At 38.7% G+C, this 18,496-nt stretch overlaps 1 protein-coding gene across 1 annotated transcript in view; it reads right to left on the reverse strand.

Moving 5' to 3' along the window:
- Positions 1-18,496, reverse strand: part of AGMO (alkylglycerol monooxygenase) — a 175,783-nt gene that overhangs the window by 153,099 nt on the left and 4,188 nt on the right. The window contains exons 2-3 of the mRNA XM_026044945.1: positions 18,237-18,367; positions 6,867-7,018 (exon numbers count right to left, since the gene is read on the reverse strand). Of these exons, the coding sequence (XP_025900730.1) occupies positions 6,867-7,018; positions 18,237-18,367 (283 nt within the window). The remainder of the gene's footprint in view (positions 1-6,866; positions 7,019-18,236; positions 18,368-18,496) is intronic.

The raw sequence follows: 18,496 nt of genomic DNA on the forward strand, positions 1-18,496 counted from the left end.
AGTAGGATTTGGGAGACACTTAAGAGGAGAGTTAACCTTATGCTGGCCCCCTTCCCAGCCATAAGAAAAAGATGCTAGCAAGGAAAATGGAGGAATATGGTTTCTTCTTCATATTGTACTGGGGAGCTTGCCACATATCTTGATGGGGGGKAGCTTGAGAAAAGATAAACAGTAGTAAGAGAAGATGGAATTAACACCTGATTTTGCTGTAAAAAATGATATCATTATTGTATTAGCTAACACTTTAACAAATACATATATCATGATACTTAAGATGAAAGATACATTATCTCTGCCATTAACCAAAAAAAAAAAAAAAAAAGAAAGAAAGAAAAAAAAAGGCTTTTAAATTCATATCAAGTCCGATCTCTTTGCAGGTATAGAGATCCATCTCTCTCAATATCCGTAAGTACCATGGTAAAAAGAAACGCATAAAATATTTACAGAAGGACTACAAGAATTATAGTAAGTGTAGAGAGACACTCTCTTCCATCTTCCAACAGTAAGCAGCTTTTGTCTCTCTGTATTAGACCCTGAATGCAGATCGTCAAGCCAAATTTTCATCTGTTCCAATGAAGCGTGTTCTACCTTCCACAATATCATATTCCAACCTCAGACCATGTCCTAGAGTGATTCTAAAGAGGTAAAAGTCAGTGGTCTCTCTAGCTTGTCATGCAGTTCAACGTCCTGGTGGATTTGTTATTCCCATCATTATAAACTCTGGCACATCAATCATAGATTAAAAAAAAAATCTGCTAATCAACTGCAAACCTCTTCCAGACTTCCAGAAATAAAAATTAAGCCAAAACATCTAGGTTTCCTCTCATTTCTGTAGAAGCTCTGTAGAATAAAGAGATTTTCCAGAAGCTCACATACCAGCTCACACTTTCTAAAATAAAACAGRAAGGGCGTTGTGATATCTGCAGGTGCCACAACAAATTTAACAATTTGAATGAATGAACCACCCCCAAAATATGGGCACTACTCCTGTCAATGTACAAGAAGTCACAGTTTTTCAAATAACGGGAACCTACTATTAACAATAACACCCTTAAAACAATATAAGCAGGCTCCCACATTTTTACTGCATCCTAAACCACTCTGTGTCAGGAAGCCTCATTGCAGCTGAGGTAGTTTTCAGGTGAACTTTTTCTTAACCAAAATATAATTTTTATTCTCAGAAGGAATGGCAGTTACTACATTCTCATTTGTTTAGACTGACCTAGGTCTTCTGTAAAATTAGTGTAAATTTAGGTTTAGTGTAGCTTATTTTTACTGGAATCAAAAGACAGAGGATAAATCATAATCACATCAGCTCTATTTCATTTCAGTTCATGTTATGTTTTCTGCAGGTATTAGACTAGAATCAATCAGAAGACAGATCAGAAAATATGACAACCAGCTATTGCTTTTACTATTTCTGTGAGGCAAGCAGAGTCAGCATTTTAATATCCTGCACTTCCAAGCCTGTTTAAATAATAAGAAAAAAAAATAGAAACTGAGAGAATGGCAAAAAAAAAAGTTTTCTCTAATATTCACAAAAGGATTTTTTTCTTACTCATTGAGTATGAATTCCCTTTGCAATCAACGCAAGCTGTGACAAGAAAAAGAGCAGAACTTCATTCAGTCACTTGACAATTGCCAAAGTTTTCAGTCTTTCACTGGGTTAGAATCAAATCTGTTTCATGGTGGATAATCAATGAAGAACTGAACTGCTAGACATTGGAAACAGTGGCACTTTCCCACAAAAAAAAAAAAAAAAAAAAAAAAAAAAAAAAAAAAAAAAAAAAAAAAAGAGCTTTCGGTATGCAGGGGAAGACTGGCGTTCAGTGTATTTCTAGAGGAATACAGCTTTGCCAGGAAGGGAGAACTGGAACTTGCACTCCCAACCATCTTTCCAATAGCAAAATTACTATTCATTTCACTGTACATTACATTTCACTTTAATGCATGTCCCTAAGATAATTCTTTAAATCAAAAATTATTTCAATATACTATCAGCTTTTAGTATAAAACTGACCTAACAATTTCTTTCCAAGACCCTGACTTCAGAAAACATAAAATGTAGACAAAGGTAGCTGAGGGTAGATGCATGCAGGTAGAATGATCATTTGATTCCAATGCATCCTTCAAAAATGTGACTGGTAAATGTAGATGCTGAAAAGATTTTTGACCCTGTTGTCTTTTTCTTTAACAAGTTTGCGAGCTCATGCTCAGCTTCTCATGAAATAATGGGCATGGCATTACACTAGTACCCAAAATGATAACTTATTAGGACTGATATTGCAGACTGTGTACACACTAGTAGAAGGAACGGGACTATTTTTTAATCTTGTCATTTCAGTCACTTTAACCACATGCATCATGACACATTACCTGCCCCAATTCATCCACATACCCATACCCCATTCCATGTATCATTCTGGTTCCTTATACAAGAATGATTTACCTGCTATTCTGCACAGTTCCAGAAAATTCTCTCTCATGTCTGTACTATACAAAAATGCAGAATTCTGTGCTATCAAATTTAGCTTAATTTGTTCCTGGGCAGTTTTTCTTCATATCTAAGTTCAGCCCATAATTACCAGCTGATGTGAATTGCTAAGATAAAATCAATAAAATAAAATAAATCATCCTAGAGGTCCTATTTCCAAAGACACCTCACAGGGAGGTTTTTCTGATAACTGAATGGGTGGTGAATGGGAGCATAAGGTGGAAAATATGGCCAGAAATTTTGTAAGCCAGATCTGCTGCTTAAGAAATTGTTCTGTTAAACTGCAACATGAGATACTTGCTAGAAGAGCAGGCAGAAGCAATMTAAATTAAAGGTAGAAATAGACAGGACATAGCTTAACAGAAATCCCAAATTATCCTCTCCTGCTGTATACAATTTTTAAAAGATAGCGAAATTTGCAATTCTTGGAATTCTTAGAAAGAAATCCTCTTCAACAATCAGTTGAGACACTTTGCCACAGGTTCGCGGCACAACCATTTGAAGGAAAAAACTGAAATGATTTTTCAGGGTTTCTCCTTTGTTTTCTGACCCTTCAGAAGATGGGGCTGGATGTCCAGAGGGCTGCATGAGCCCTCTGTGGCGGGAGAAGCAGAAGGAAGCTCAGAGACGATTGCTGCAGGACATGCCTGATGCACCAAGGGATATCTTGTTTCTCACCCACCATAAATACACTCAGAATTATTAAGAGAAACATCATTAACTTGAGACTTTATGCAGCGGCTGGGGAATCTGCCTGGGATTTGCTTATCAGTGCGGCTGCACTCTGCGCAGCCGGCGCACAGCTCCAGGCAGCGGCTCGTGTTGGCTCAGGCCCGCGCTGACAGGGGCCCTGTCACGTATCCCGGCCGGGGCTGGAAGCGGCTGCAGAGCCGGGCCCGGCGCGGGCCTGGCAGGACACAGTGGCGGCGGCGGCCGCGCTTGGCCCCCGGCGCGCGCGAGGAAGCGGCTTTCCACCCAGGTTGTCCGAGGGGAGGGACACTGGAGCCGTGGAAATWCCCCGGTATTAAGGGAGAACAAAAGAAGAGGTGTTGGAAGCTGCTGTTGAAAAAAAAAAAAGGAGACAGGCTTGCTAAGCCTGTGCGCTGCCAAACCATGGGACAGCTCGTGGTGGAGAGCTCCCAGTTAAAGCAGAGGAAGGTCTGTGGTGCTCTGAGTGCTCTAAGGGCTGCAATCCCCACTAAAACCTACTGCACCCAGGGGTTTTACAGGCAGTCAAGTCAGAGCAGGATACAGGCGCCACAGCGGGGGGCTGCACCCTGGGACTGTCTTCCCGCCTCCACCTTGGCTCTTTCCACCTCCTTCTGCGAGTCCCCAGCTTCCCCCTTCCGATTAAAAGGTGGGGCTGGATAAGAAATCAGTGTACACAGCCYGTGAATTCCTCAGTGCCGCTGTCATGGCTCTGCACAGGGAGAGGAGCAGAGCCTCCGGCAGGCCGGGCCAGCCCGGCGGAACCAGCACCGGGACGCGCCGCTGCCTCCAGACCTCCCTCCCCGCCGGGATGGTGCATCTGGAGAGGGAGGCTGAGCAGCAAACTGTAGGCGCGAGGCTAAAATAGCTGGTCAGAAATCCCTCCAACCCACACATATCCTTCCCCGAGAAACGGATATAAAACCTGCTATTTTACAGCTCGCACCCTTCRGTAGTGCAGCCGTAACGAGGAGTTTTACTGAAACAAAGGGAAAAGTTACGATGATTTATAAATTCGTTAAAACACCAGGAGAAAAATCAGCGGTTAGTGCAGTCCTAACCTTGACTGCCATGGGTTCTGCTTCAGGCCCAGAAAAGCGCTGGAATAAGTAGTGTAACATTTTGTCTTCTAGCTTGCTAGCGGCTACTGCAAACAATAGAAAATACAAGCACATACCTAGAATAACTCCAGCCTTTGAAAAATGAGCTCACACCTAAAAATACTTCCTCTTGTTGCTGTATAACTAAGGTTTATGATAATAGCTGTTACACACGTATAGCAAAGAGAAAAAATAATTTCCCCAGTGTGAGGCAAAAAATTGTGTATTTGCTTTTCTTCTACAGAGAAGCATTTTAATCTGTAATGGTCCAGATTATTTATTCAAATGGCAGGAATGAACAACCTAAGCAAGGAACAGATAGGCATCAACAACATATTAATCAGCCAGGAGTCTGTGCAATCAAATTGTTGATTGGGGTAAGGAAAAGCAATACTACAATGATTCTTTGTAACAAAATTGCCCAAATTGTGCCAAATATTAATAAACAAACAACCTTAAAATGTATCTGAATTCTACTTGTTCAATTTGAAACAATTACTGTTATTATTTACATTCCCACACATAAGCCCACACAGCTTGCACTTCCTGGGATATATGTGCTATTAACTTTTAACTATTCTGTGAACCAAGCCTGAATTTCACCAGCTCCTGTCACTTTGTAGCACAAGAGTTTTACACAATGATTGTGATGAGAAATCAGGACTGTGTTCCAGGACCTAAATTTATCAAAGAGCAAAGCTAGGTTTTTTTTTCAGGAGTTTGTCCTTAATTTTTAAAAGTATTTGCTGCATTAGATTTTGGTTAGGGGCTTAGGTAGAGTTTTGCAGCCTTGTTGCCGAGACACTGATTTCATCATTYCTCGACCAGAGGACAGAGTGCTGCAACTATTTAGCACGATTTACTGTAGTGTTGCATCAGTTCCCTACTGAGTAGCACAGACCTGGGAGCAAACGTTTCTTTAACCTCAGAAGAGTGAAATTTTATTTATGTAATGGCTCAACACTGACCTGAAGACAAGAAGAGCATTTTGCAATGCAGTTTTCTCAAATTCTTGATAGAGAGAGTGCAAGTGGTTTTTAGATTTTAAATTAAATGTTTGAGCAKGATTCTTTTCAAGTGCAACCCCAGCACTGCTCTCAAAGCACCGGGGAGACGTTTACCGCTGAAGTCGGGGAAGGCACGTTCAGGCTAGTGACTTCCCAGCGGGGAAACTGAGGGAACTGTCCTGATTTCCCAAGGCAGGCACATCCTCGAGGGCCAGCGCAGTCTGCAGCCGGACAAGGCAGCCCCGCGCGCTGGGTCCCTGCCGGGGATGCTGCACCCCCCACCTTGCACGCATTGTTCCAGGTGCTTCCTTGCCCCCCACCCCCCGCACATTGTTATGCTGGGTCCCCCACCCTGCATTGTTCTCCTGCACCCACCCGAGCTGCTCCCATCCGCTGCCGCCTGCTCCCACTCCCACTCTCTCCGGCCACCTTCCCCACCCGCTTCCATACTTCCCCCCAGCCTCGATGCGTCAACACCGCTTCCCTCGGGAAGAGCTGCACTTGGACTGTCACAACTGGATGCTTGCAGCACCCAGCCCTGGGACATCCCACCCGAGACGATTTAAACAACACGCTCTTTATTACACCCCAGCAGACCTGCCCCAAAGGGCTATTACACTTTCAAACAGAACTCAACAGGCTAGAGCAAATACACATTATACTAAAATTACAGAAAAGATGCACAAAAAGAAGTGGCTATACAGAATCCACATTATTATATGTTCAAAAAATGTATGCACAGGAATAAAGTGTATGGTTTCTATTGTTTCCATTGTTGATGTAAACAAAAGCTAAATCCTTTCTAATGAGCACTTTTTCATGCATGAGAGCAGATGGAGTTAGAAATGCATTTCTAAAAAATAGAGAAGGATCGCATCTATAGTCTAGTGTTAGTTATGGATAGGTTTTGTAAAACAGCTTGTATAGAAGGTATACAAGCATTTTTAGCTTGTAATACAAATCAGACAATGATTGAATGTTTAAAAAGATTTTTTAGAATATACAGGAAAAAGACAAAGCTAGCCAGCTGTCCTGTCATAATTTAGATCCCCTTGCTTTTATTACAATTTTGTACATACCTGTGTCTTTAGAAATAGTTATCTGCATTGATTATATATTTCATTTAGGCATAGTCATCTATGGGACTCTGGGAGCTCTTAGAATGGACAACAGCGAAGATGAACTTTGATCAACTTAGAGCAACACTTGTTTCATAATATTAAAAGTGACCCTTCAAACACACAACACTTTTACAATGTTTATGTCTCTCTTTCTGTGATGCTTAACTTTTACTGAGTGCTTCTGTGATGCTTAACTTTTACTTTCAAAATAGCCCCTCTTTTAGTGAAATTATACTTAATATGTAAAAGGAGGGATGATTAAACTATTCTCCATGCTCAAAACAGAAGTTAATCTTTGCTAATCCTTGAGAACAAAGCAGCCATGTTTGCATAAAGTTGATCAGGTTTATAAATAAAATTAAATACCTCTATTCATTAGCAATTAATATATGGTGCATTTTAACAAGTAAAAAAAAAAAAAATCTATAAATCTTACCATGGCTTATGCGATGAAACCAGTAGTATGCAAAGTCTACCCCCAGGAAAGTCAAATACCATGTCCACGGCGAATGCCAGGGCAGTTCAAAGAGTCTGTAGTTATCCCATACATAGACATAACTAATTATGTCAATGCTTCTGAATAAAACACTGAAACAGAGAGACAAAAGCATTCTCAGTAATTTTAGCAACTTTAATTACAGAAATGTTTTGCTACACATTTAGATTTTATCAGATTTATGCTGTTTCATAACTCATACCAAGGTGTGGAAGTTCTGCAGTCTTTGTCAAGTAATACTGCATTGATTTAGGAGTTCTCTTGCTTCAGATCTGTGAGGATTCTCATCTTAGCCTTCATCCATTCATCTTCTGTGTCTTGGTATTGAGCAGTCCAAAACTCTTAAGCACTCTGGTGCTGTGCATGCGCTTTTTTCTTCACAAATCTGGACGAAACCTGTCCGTGCTAATTTGCACCTTAAAAGTAACCGACTGTAATGGTAATTATTGACATTCAAGTGCTAATGTGTGATATCAAAAGAACTTGGCTATTTCCACWGTAAATAGGATGCAGGTAGATAAGAGGACTGAGGACTGGGGAAAGATATCCTCATTTGTATCACTGCCACATCTTCTCCTCCAAAGCCTTGTTTCAAACACTTGAGAAGCCTCCTATATACCTATATGTACTGGTTATGCAAAATTGCTTTAAAAAAATCCTGGAAGCAGCAAAGCCATAGTTTACCTGGGGACAACTGCACAGAAGTACAAGGAAACCTCAGGGAGTAAGCTGCTGTTGCTTGCACACCCGCCYGCACAATGATTGGAAGCAGCTCTGTGCTGATTTCTTCGTGCCCAAAAATGCCTCCAGAACATTGTATTTCTGGCATTAGCACCTATTCCATAATCATATTCTGAGTGAGACCAGAAGGAAACATCTTGAGTCTCCACTGTTAGTCTCTCCATTAATGAGGAGCAAAGTCAGCTGCAAATCTCAAACTTCCACTGATAGCTTGAAGGCAGAAACCTGTCACATATACTCCTTTAYCCTGAGAACCTTCACATGAAGGATGTGCTCTGCACAGCCAGCTGCCACATCTTACCTGCAACTAATACCTACCTTCACTAGTTACCAAAACACAGCAAGAAATGTGCACTTTGCTTTTGACAGCTGATGGAATCAGAATTTCTCTCAAGCGGCAGTGACAGGTGTATCTGCCACTTCAAAAGCAACTTCGCCTTGCCCAGAAGTTGGATCATACACACCTGGAACATGTTTAATTTTCATAAGAGCTGTGTTCTATAAATATTTTTAAAGATTATATGTGTCCAACCAGATTTTTGCATTTCACCTCAGAAGGCATCTGTAAAGTTTAGTATAAATTCCCAATCACTTTCACAACAGATCAGAAGGGAGCTGATGTTATTCAAACATAAAGAAAATGGCATTTTTAACATCTTTTCAATGACCAGGAAATTTAAAACACCTCTTGCAACATACAGTATCAGTTATTATTGGGTACTGTTTTCTTACTTTATTCTTTTGCGTTTATTAATATATAACGCTTGCACAGCGCGTRCAAAGATATGTGAACTGGTATCTTTCCTCCATTTTTGATCAGCTTTCAGTATTTCATCTTTGAGTCTTTTTCTTTCCCCTCCATAGGCAGAGGCCAAAGTGTGAAGCTTGAACTAACCCTTAAACACATTTTTCATGTATGTAATTTTCCATACATGGCAGAATTTGCTTATTCTTTCCTTCATGCTTGAATCAATACTCTACACCACACAACACCAGTTGATTACTGCAATTAATTTAGAGTAATCCATCATATCACCATCCAGTGTTGAAGAAAGAGGAGCTGCTGAGCTAAGGGTTTTCTTTTCTTTTTTCTTTTTCTTTAATTTACAGTGTGATATATAGAAAAGTTCAGAACTTGCATTCAATAACGAAGCTGAAAGTTCAAGTGGAGTTTTAAAGGTTTTTATGGCCCCTTTATTCTCAAAGAATTTTTTCAAGAAGTTCAATTTTCACTTCTTGAAAACACTGAAGAGAACTTAAGAAAACTTCCCTATTTAAATGTTAGTTTGTGTTATATGGTGATATATAGCAGAAATGGAGATGCAAAATTCTTGTCATCTAGTCCAAACCTCTACAAACTTCTAAGAAATCTTAGAGCAGACAGACTATATGGAAAATATTATTACATACATTTTTCTCCTTGGATTTCTGTTGAAAATTTTCTTAATAAATACAAAGTAGGCACTAATGCAACTGCTTCAACTTTGAGATAGAATCTTTTCCTTCTTGTTTCTAAAGTTCATACACACTTTATCTTAAGGTGACAATATCTGTTATAACACACCAGTCCCCCCTACTATCTCTACTAGGTCATATTATGTAGTTTAAAAAAAAAAAAAAAAAAAAAAAAAAAGAAGAGAGAGAGAAAGAGAGAAGAAAATGAAATTCTGGGAGATTAAATCTCTAAGTGGACATGAAGATCAGCTTACAGCACTTCCCAATGAGATAATGAAGGAGGAAAAAGTGGAGGAAATTCAACTGAAGAAGAGGCATCTGCCTCATTTCACAGCCACTAAAAGGGCTTATTCTCCATCTCACAGGGAAACCTTAGAGCCTTGAATCAATCACAGCTTTAAGAAACTTCTTCCAGAGTGTCCAGAACAGCCACTGAAATGGTAAGGGGTCAGGAAAGAGAGCATGAGGAAATAGCAGCTGTAGTCTGGAGGAAGATCCCTGCCTGATAAGGGAAGACCCTGAGGAGATCATCCAGGCTGAGGTCACCACAGTGGTCTCCATTCAGGGCCACTCTGGGAACCCACCAGCAAGGCCCTTCGGAGCTAAAAGCCACAACTGCACTGACAAAAGTGACGCTCTGCCAGACTTGCAACTCTGAGGGTCAGACATAGAGGGAAACACGTCAAACACTATGGCCACAAGGTTATGTTATCATTAAAAATAGTGAGATATTATTCATACATTTTTTTTTTCTCTGGGTTAAACAAATGCGGTTTTCTTAGCCTGATTCAAACTATCTCAATGCAAATTTTCAAAATGTTGAAGAAAGACAGTTTCACCTCAATAATTTTAAATTATTCAAGCATATATAAAACAGCAGGATACATGAATAATTAAATGCTCTGTAAGTCTTTGTTTCAGAGTGGAAAGTGTAGGGATTTCCATTTCCAAAGATACTCATGGAACTTTCTTTTCCAGATGAAAAACTGGCTACAGTCACAATTGGAATAAACATTTTGATAACATGATTTCAGTAAAGAGGAGATGGGGGGAGGAGGTAGGGGAGCCTTGAGAAAACTTCCATTCTCAAAACAAACTAACCTCCTGCAACTGAAATCCCCTTTTATTTCCTGTACAGGTGCCAGGTCTTGAACAGACACCCAATTTATTACCTTGTCAGCTGACTTATTAGGGTTGACACAAATCGAGCTGAAATATGCCTGACATACTGCAGTCAAGGCTTTTTTCACGCTTTAGCATAAAGCCAAACTTTCCACAAGGTGGAGGGAAGGGGAGAGGGAGATGTGGGAGTTCTATTCCCTGTTTTCTATCATCAAGATGAATATGATCCTCTCCCATTCTTAATATGCAAAACCAGGCATGAAATAACCCAAGGTTAAAAAATAATTCACCAAAATGATACAACTGGGAAATGATTATCAGGCTCTGGAAAGCCCTTGATTACAGGAAATAGCACCTACATTTTGAGAAAATGTTCCCACCAGACACAAAAGCTGAATCAAAGTTTCTCCTCTTCCTCAGCATGGCTTTCTCTGACATCTTAGCCTAAATAATCCAAATCCCCAGTCTTCCTTGAGGAGAAAAAAAAAATTAACAACTGCAAAATGAAGTAAAATAGAGGTGAGTTCAGTCTCCCTACTTGCTGTATTACATGGTATACGACATAATTCTTTGTCTGGAGCAGCTGACTTTTGCTTCACCACAGCCATTCCTGCTGCACTTCACTTTGTATTAAATTAGAGGATAAAAAGTAAAGTTTCTTCAATCCACTAAAACAAATTTATACTAGTGCATTGAACTAGTGGATAAACTCATGTTAATTTACATTACTCAAAGGAAGAAAATATAAAATAACAGCTTTGGGAAACTAAAGAAGACAAGTTAGTTTCACGTTAATTTTATTATTATGTCCTTCCTTCCTACATAATTTAAGTCATTTGTCATTTATCCTTTTTCTTTCATACATAAATTTGCAATCAATTAAAAACCTACAAACCAGGCAAGTCATATATTTTTATGAGCAGTCCCACTTTCCGTAGTAATCTACTCTATATACCCACTGCCATAGATTTATAGAGAGTTTCTCRTTCAATTTAGCTGCTGATCTTTAATAGACCATTACAATTGTGAGTTGAAAAATTTAAAGTGCAATTGTGCTTATTGCCTAACAACTTATTCTTCTTCCATTATGAGAGTGGAAGTTGTATTTCTGTAGACTTATTCATATCACTCCAGCACACTGGTAAGCTTCATGAGAAAAGCTCTAATAGAGAAGGAAGACTATGTTTTTCTGAGCATGTCAGTATAATGATTTAAAATATGCTCTGTTCAAGTAAATTCAGGACACACCATACTTGGAGAATATCATCTCCTGTGAGACAACAGACTCAAGTTTTTAATATTTGTATAAATAACAGCTTATAAATATAAGAGAAATGCTTACTAAGTATCTTTTTTTTTCAGTAGAGGATCTSATTTTGATCTTTTTTACTTGCACGAGAATAGTTGTTCCACTGAAGTCAGCATATTTACATTAAAGTTTAAGCTAGATTAGAAACAAGCCTGTAATATTCTCAAAGGTCACATATAAACAGAACTTATGAGGAGTGGGATAAAGCTATTCTGTTCAGCTCTAACGGAATGCAAGTTCTGAATTTACCTAAAACAAAGGAAGAGGTAAAAGATAATGGTTCCTGCAGTCTATAAAAATAGAGTGAAATGATTTGAATGAGTCATCACAGTACATCAGATAATGAAATGAGGAAAAATATTTACATCAGAATTTTGGTCATATGTCTGAATCTTTAAAATCATAGTTTGGTTTTGTTCATGATATACACAGTGTTGAAAGTCTATTGTTTTCAGTTCTACAACATTGATTTACAGAATCATTAAGAAATATTTTTCCCCAGTTTCCATAACTCCTAGATGTTGACCCAGCATACAAGGTAGTACGAGTACTAGCTCTAAAAATGCTACCCCTGTGCTCCATCTAGTGGAATCCTGATTTATGTTTAATACATCTTTTAACAAAGATATGTGCTTTAGTCAGAAGGATACTCTAACAAGAAGCAGTTCATTAGTTTTTTTTTTTTTTCAAAATGTGCAAACTGACACAATTTATCTTAATGAAAAATGCAGAAATGTGAAATGAAAACGTATGCAACATTTAAYGGATTTGAGAAACTGCTGTATTTTTTGAGCTACAGAGATTATTGAACTTAATTAATAACATATTTCCAATAAGGGTAAAYTTAGTTCACAGTCTGTATTTTTACCAAAGAACAACAGTGTATCTGAGAACAAATGTGACAGCTTGCTTTTGTTTCCAGAGACCTGGCAGGTGCTAAGTTGGGCTTAGAGATTCAAGCAAAGAATAGGAGTTCAAGGTGCTGGTTATTGGGACCACTGTGTGGAAATAAATAATACTGAAACTCTGAGGATGTAGACAAATGCGCATTCTGCAAGCAGCTGTCTCAGTGTAAGAGGTTACAACCTAAAAGAGTAATTGACTCTCTGACAGGCTCACATGAAAYACARCAATCTCTCCCAGTGTTATGGTAGMGACTAGCAGTTGTTTCAGTCAATTAGTTTGAGAACATCCCAATTCTCCTGAATTTCTCTCCTAAGTTCTTCTCCTTAATGTTTATTCACTCGTGTGCTATTTCATTAGARGCACCCTGTGCAGCCCAGGCTGCGCTGTGCATTGGCACTCCTGTGCTCTGCCAAAACAAGCTCAGTGAGCTGGCTTGGCAAAGTCTTGGGTTCAACCACCAAAGTTAACAGCACTGTTGCACAAGTGAGGACTCACCACAGATGGCCACTGGAAGAAGCAGGGCCAGCAGCAGGGTGTTGGGCACAAGTGCCTGCCAGCAGACAAGAAGCGTCCGCATCTCTTGTGAGAACCACTGGACGTAGGCTTGACCATAGCCACAGAATAGTTTACACCAGGTTTACAAAGGTGCAAGTTAAACTGAGGCAGAGAGAACAATGGAACTCATGTGAATTGACCACCCTAATGCTTATTGACTTCATCCAGTTCAATTCACTGCGGGCTTAACAACAAAATCAGAATTAGAGCAAATAAAGATTTGTCCGTGCAGACAGTCTCTTCCATGAGCCTGTTTGAAAACTGTTTGACAGGTCARTCTGCTCTCTTTGAGGTCAAGGTTTGCTTTCTGAAAATGCTGCCATCCCCTGCTGCAGCATACTGCCCAACTATCTATTCTATAACTTGCTTTCCCTCAAGATTAGCAAGTTCCTTCAAAACCTGTTTTTCTGACAGAGCTCTAAGTAATCTTTGCCAAAGGTGGCAGTATCTACAGCTAGCAGTATCTACAGGACAGGCAGCCATGATGGKGCTGTGATGAACTGTGTGACAGAGCTGTGCTGACGGAAGAGTGGGATGGTCGGGGAGGTAAAYAGATTCTGTCTCTTCAGCCTCGTTACTTAGCAAAATCCTATTTTATTGGAAACACCTACTGACGTGTAAGATAAGACACGTAACTTGCAACATTTAGCTGCTAAGGGCATGGTCACAACCACAGCTCCACTACACCCCAGTCCCACTCACTTTGCTCTCCCTCAACRTGTATACGACTACTTATTTGCTCCTAGTGAAGAGAAATACCTCAGGACCAAATCAGATGAGCACCTGAACCAGCACAAGAGAAGAGGCGTAAGGAAGAGCAGGGAGGACAAAGCCGCAGTAGCCAGAAGTTAGACTGGTTTAGGGGCATGGTACCCCAGCCCAAGCTGCCGTTTCTCCCTGCTGYGTGATTACCTTTCCAGTTTGGTCCCATCTGCTCATCACTGCCCTAGTCTGGTGGTTACCAGCCCGCAGACCTGCCAGCATAATTGTGTGCATAGCTGCTCCCTGACCTGGTTCTGTCAAAACGAATGCAGCTGAGCCTAAACACCTCTTTTATAGTTCTTGGGGGGCTTTTGTTTCTGCTTTTAGCTGGATCACTTTGTCAGGATCAGGTTAGGGAGCAATTAAATGCGCAGTTATGTTGGCAGATCTAAGGGGGCAGCTGGATCAGRAGCAACACATCTGACCACGCTCTAAGTAAACATCTGTCCAAAGCCTTAGTCAAACAGATGTGGAGAAAAAATGTGGCTAGTAAGTCTTGAAGTGAAAATATAATTTATGAGAAGTTGCATCTACCAGCTTTTCTTCTAAGTGGTATAGTAAMTAATTTATGAAATTATATTTTCTACTGTCATACTTGTAGTGAAGCACCTAGTAGACACTTCAGAAAACAAGGCATGCTTTAAATGGAAGTATCTATACAGGCAAGTATTTGTGTTACAGAACAGTACAAGCTTTCCAGAGTAGGAACAGCCTATGGCAGTTTGAACAGAAAGCAATCTAATCAATTCTGTATACTGTTGCAAATGCAAAGTGCAAAATTCTTGTTTGCAATTTTACCTACATTTTAATCTGGATAATTCTGTAATGTTAAAAAGAAGCAAGTATTTCCTATCCTGCAACCTTGACTGCTTTTTCTACATCCATTTCTTGTTCTGTTACAAGTCTTCACACTGCTGTGGTAAGAACTGATGAAGTTTAACATGGTTTGAAGGGGACAAGGGAAGGTTGCAGTTAATCCAGACCAGCTTCCTGGGACAATTCACCTTCGGGAGGCACAAATTCTTATGCTGGCAAAAGGGGAGAGAAGGTGTAGAGGTGGCAATGAGCAGCTAGAGACACATTAGRCAAGACCGCTTCTTGTTTTGGTAGCCTTGCTGTCCTAAAATGTACATTAAATTGACGCTTCAATCTCACTTCTAGAGAAAAAAAAAATAAAAAAGCTGGATTATGTACAAAATTCTCACTGAAAATTACCAAAATAATACAAAACCTCTTTCTCTCTTCTGTAAACTAAATGCTACTGATGTGAAAATTTCTTAAGATGCATAAGAGTATGATCAAAGGCATCTTCCCTTCCTTTTCTGATGTTCAACAACACTTCAGAGAACTTTGATGTCCTCCGTTTCAAAACAAAGTAAAGAAGAACTAAAAAATACATCCTCATTAGAAATGGGGAAGTCAATTGCAGAATTTGACTATCAAAACTGTTAGTCATATAAATGCACTCATACACACAGTATGGCTATGTGCTGCAGAGCTGAACACTAAAARTCGGCAATTGAGCATGACCATAAAAAGTGGAGAATTTCCCAACTAGTTAGAAAATGTACCTACCTCAGTTATCCCCCAAACACATTTTGATTTGATTTATGTTCTGCTGCTTTAAAAGAAGAAATGGACCAGTATGAAATAATGCACATACTTGTAGAGTGGATATTTATTCCCGAAATAAACTTTCTCTAGGGAGACTATTTTTAAAGCAGTATTTCAAACCTCCTGGCAATGGTTAGTCAGAAATTTATTTATTTATTTTGAATAACAGTTCTCAGAATTTTTTTAACCACCAACATTTAAGATGCTGGAAGCAAGATCAGTAATTCAAATTTCTCCCTTTTCCCAAAATTACTTTTCATTGCATATAAATTCTGGTATTCATACATGCAGAGGAATGCATAGTACGCATGTAGGCAGAGAAAATTGTATTTAAGTAGTAYAGGGTTTATTTTACAAGAAGGGGTATGAATACAACTCTACTTAGTACATGCTCTTGAGCTTGATAGCTTAAAAGCAAAATATATTATCTGGTCTAATTAGGTCTCTTACACCTGTATTTTTAATATTTGGCATATGTATATCAATTTATATTTTGCATTTGCTCCAACAGTGAAGTAAGAAATTCTGAGTAAATCCTGTTTTCCCTCAAGATATGCAGCATTTCTGTTATACAGACTGTGAAATGGAAAAAGGTTTACTTAGACCTTGAATATGGTCTGTGACTTCTGATTTTTTCATTGAATGTAAAACCTCTTTKCAGTGATGCATCTAACTAATAGACTGAAGCTCACCATTTTAGATTCAACCACAGATTTTTTAAGGAWGTGGCAAACCATTGCTGCTAGTTGAGAAAATGAAAATTAGTCCCTGGGAGAGGATACAATCAATGGTGTGTTAATCTAACCTTCAGCTGTTAATGATTTGCACTACTATTTCCCCTGATGCTGTGGGTTCTGCTGAAATATTGTTTTAGCAGTTTCTGTCAGATTTCCCTACCTTTTTTTTTCTGGCTGAAAAAGAAAGACTGAAGTGAAAATCTCAGCAACAGATTCTTCTTGTGCTTTTTTTCACCCTTTCTCTCTTTTCTGACCCAATTCTTTCACACCATGGAAACGGAAAAAGACAGAGGGTAAAAGGTTCTATTTCTTCAGTTCAAGCCCTTTTAGCCAGTCTATTATTCATTACTTCYCTTACTTATAAAAGAGGTGTCATACTAAACAACCATCATTACAATTCTGGAATTAACATCTAATTAAATTATTYAGAAAATCTGTATTTTACCTATTTCTTACACTTTGGGACAGAAAGTTATATATTTTTTTTCAGAATTCTTAGTCAGGAAAAAAAAAAAAAACAGCAGAAAAAGGTCTCATGTTTCTGCCATGAGGCAGCAGTGCAAGTGACCCGGATGAAAACTCTTGTGTTGCTCTGTCCAATGGGTAAGTGTATCGATCCTGATTCAGCAAGGTCTATGACCTTAAGGGTCATTTAATTCACTATTGGACCAGTCTGGCAAAACACTTCTTGGCAAAAAACACGTAGCCTTCAAGCCAAATTCTGCAGAAAAGTACTGATTGATACAACGCTAAAGGTACTCAGCACCTTGCAAAGCAGAGCTCCACACWTGCAGCATTATCTTCCCTAACAGCACTTTTTCCAGGAATTAATATGTCTGGAATATTTTAGTATTCTTAAAATAAAATTGAGAGATCTTCACAAAGCCATTCAAACTTCCTAACACATATTTTGGTCCCTTGGTTTAGTTTCATTAGTCATGGATATTTCCAATCTGAAAAACAACTGGTTAACACGGAAACCTGTGAAGTGCATGCTCTCTAGAAAACTCTGTTATTGAAGAAACTACGTTTGAATATTTCCAATTTCAGCTGCATGCAACTTTAAGCAAGCCTTCGGCAGTGAAAAGTTATGGTGCACACAAGTCTAATGTACTATATTTAGTTTTTGTTGTATTTTTACATAGTAATAAATGTTTCTCCCTCAAGATCATGTTCATGAGTCATACACTAAAAGGAAGTTTACAAAATGATTTGAGTATAGACTATTCACTAGTAGCAAAAACAGCTTCATGAAATTCTCAAAAAACCTAGATGTTATTTTTAAAAAATTCTCATGATTAAAGTACATGTCTCTTATTTGCAGATATATAAATAGTATGGCAGAATGTATCTAAGTGATATTCTTAATATATATCTACCTAACTTCTTAAGTGGCTATAGTAACATCCTTTGTCTGGAAGCTCACATCATCAAATGTAGATTCAGAATACAATCTTTATTAAAAGCAATTATCAGTTAGAGCAATATCTAGAGACTTTGCTGGATCCCTTAYTACTGAATATTTTTTAAACGTATAATTCCTTTCACCCTAAGCTATGACTCTGGCAATTCCGATGGCCTCTGTGCAGGGGAGAAGATTAGATGGTCTTCATATTTCTTTCAGACACTCTGATTCTACTGGAGATTATTCCACCCCAGATTGTGACTGAATTCAAAGAACTTTAGATCATGTGCATATTGACAATTCTATCATCTGTCCAATTACATTCAGATGCATTCAGATSAAATTTTATTTTAAAATGCTAAGGAAAATAATGGACATGTTTTCTAAAGGTTAATGAAAGAAAACATAGACCTGAACATACGGATCTAGCACAAGATACAGCCAAGCCAACTGAAGATTCAGAATCAACAAAAAGTGACRAACAAGACACTTACAAATATAAATGAAGGAAAATATCCTTCAGCATCATATTTAGTCTTTCAGATCAGAAAGGCTTTTTATGCAACTTCATTCTAGCAAAGTAAAATCCACCATTAAACTTTGTTTAATCAAAGTAGATTAGCAATAGCAATTTAAAATATAATTATTTTCTTCCTTTTTAGTGATTAAAAACAACCTTAGATTAATACAATATTTTTACTTACTCTGGCAGTCGAGATAGGATCCCTAAAGACAGAGAACTTATTCCATCATTGATCCGACCTGCCAGTTTCCGCCTCTGAACCCAACTGACAGCAAACTCCAGTGCTATAAAACCAATAAAGAATGGAATACTCTGAAAAAGAATGTGAAGAAAAGAAGTCACAGTGCTAATAGAATTACATACATTTCCAAACAATGGTTTATGCAGCTGAATATTTCTCAACTTGGCTGGCACCCTCCTAGCTAGTATTGTATGCTCATA

Source organism: Nothoprocta perdicaria, unplaced genomic scaffold, assembly GCF_003342845.1.
Source record: "Nothoprocta perdicaria isolate Ctin4 unplaced genomic scaffold, notPer1 scaffold_106, whole genome shotgun sequence".
Classification (NCBI taxonomy): Eukaryota; Metazoa; Chordata; class Aves; order Tinamiformes; family Tinamidae; genus Nothoprocta; species Nothoprocta perdicaria.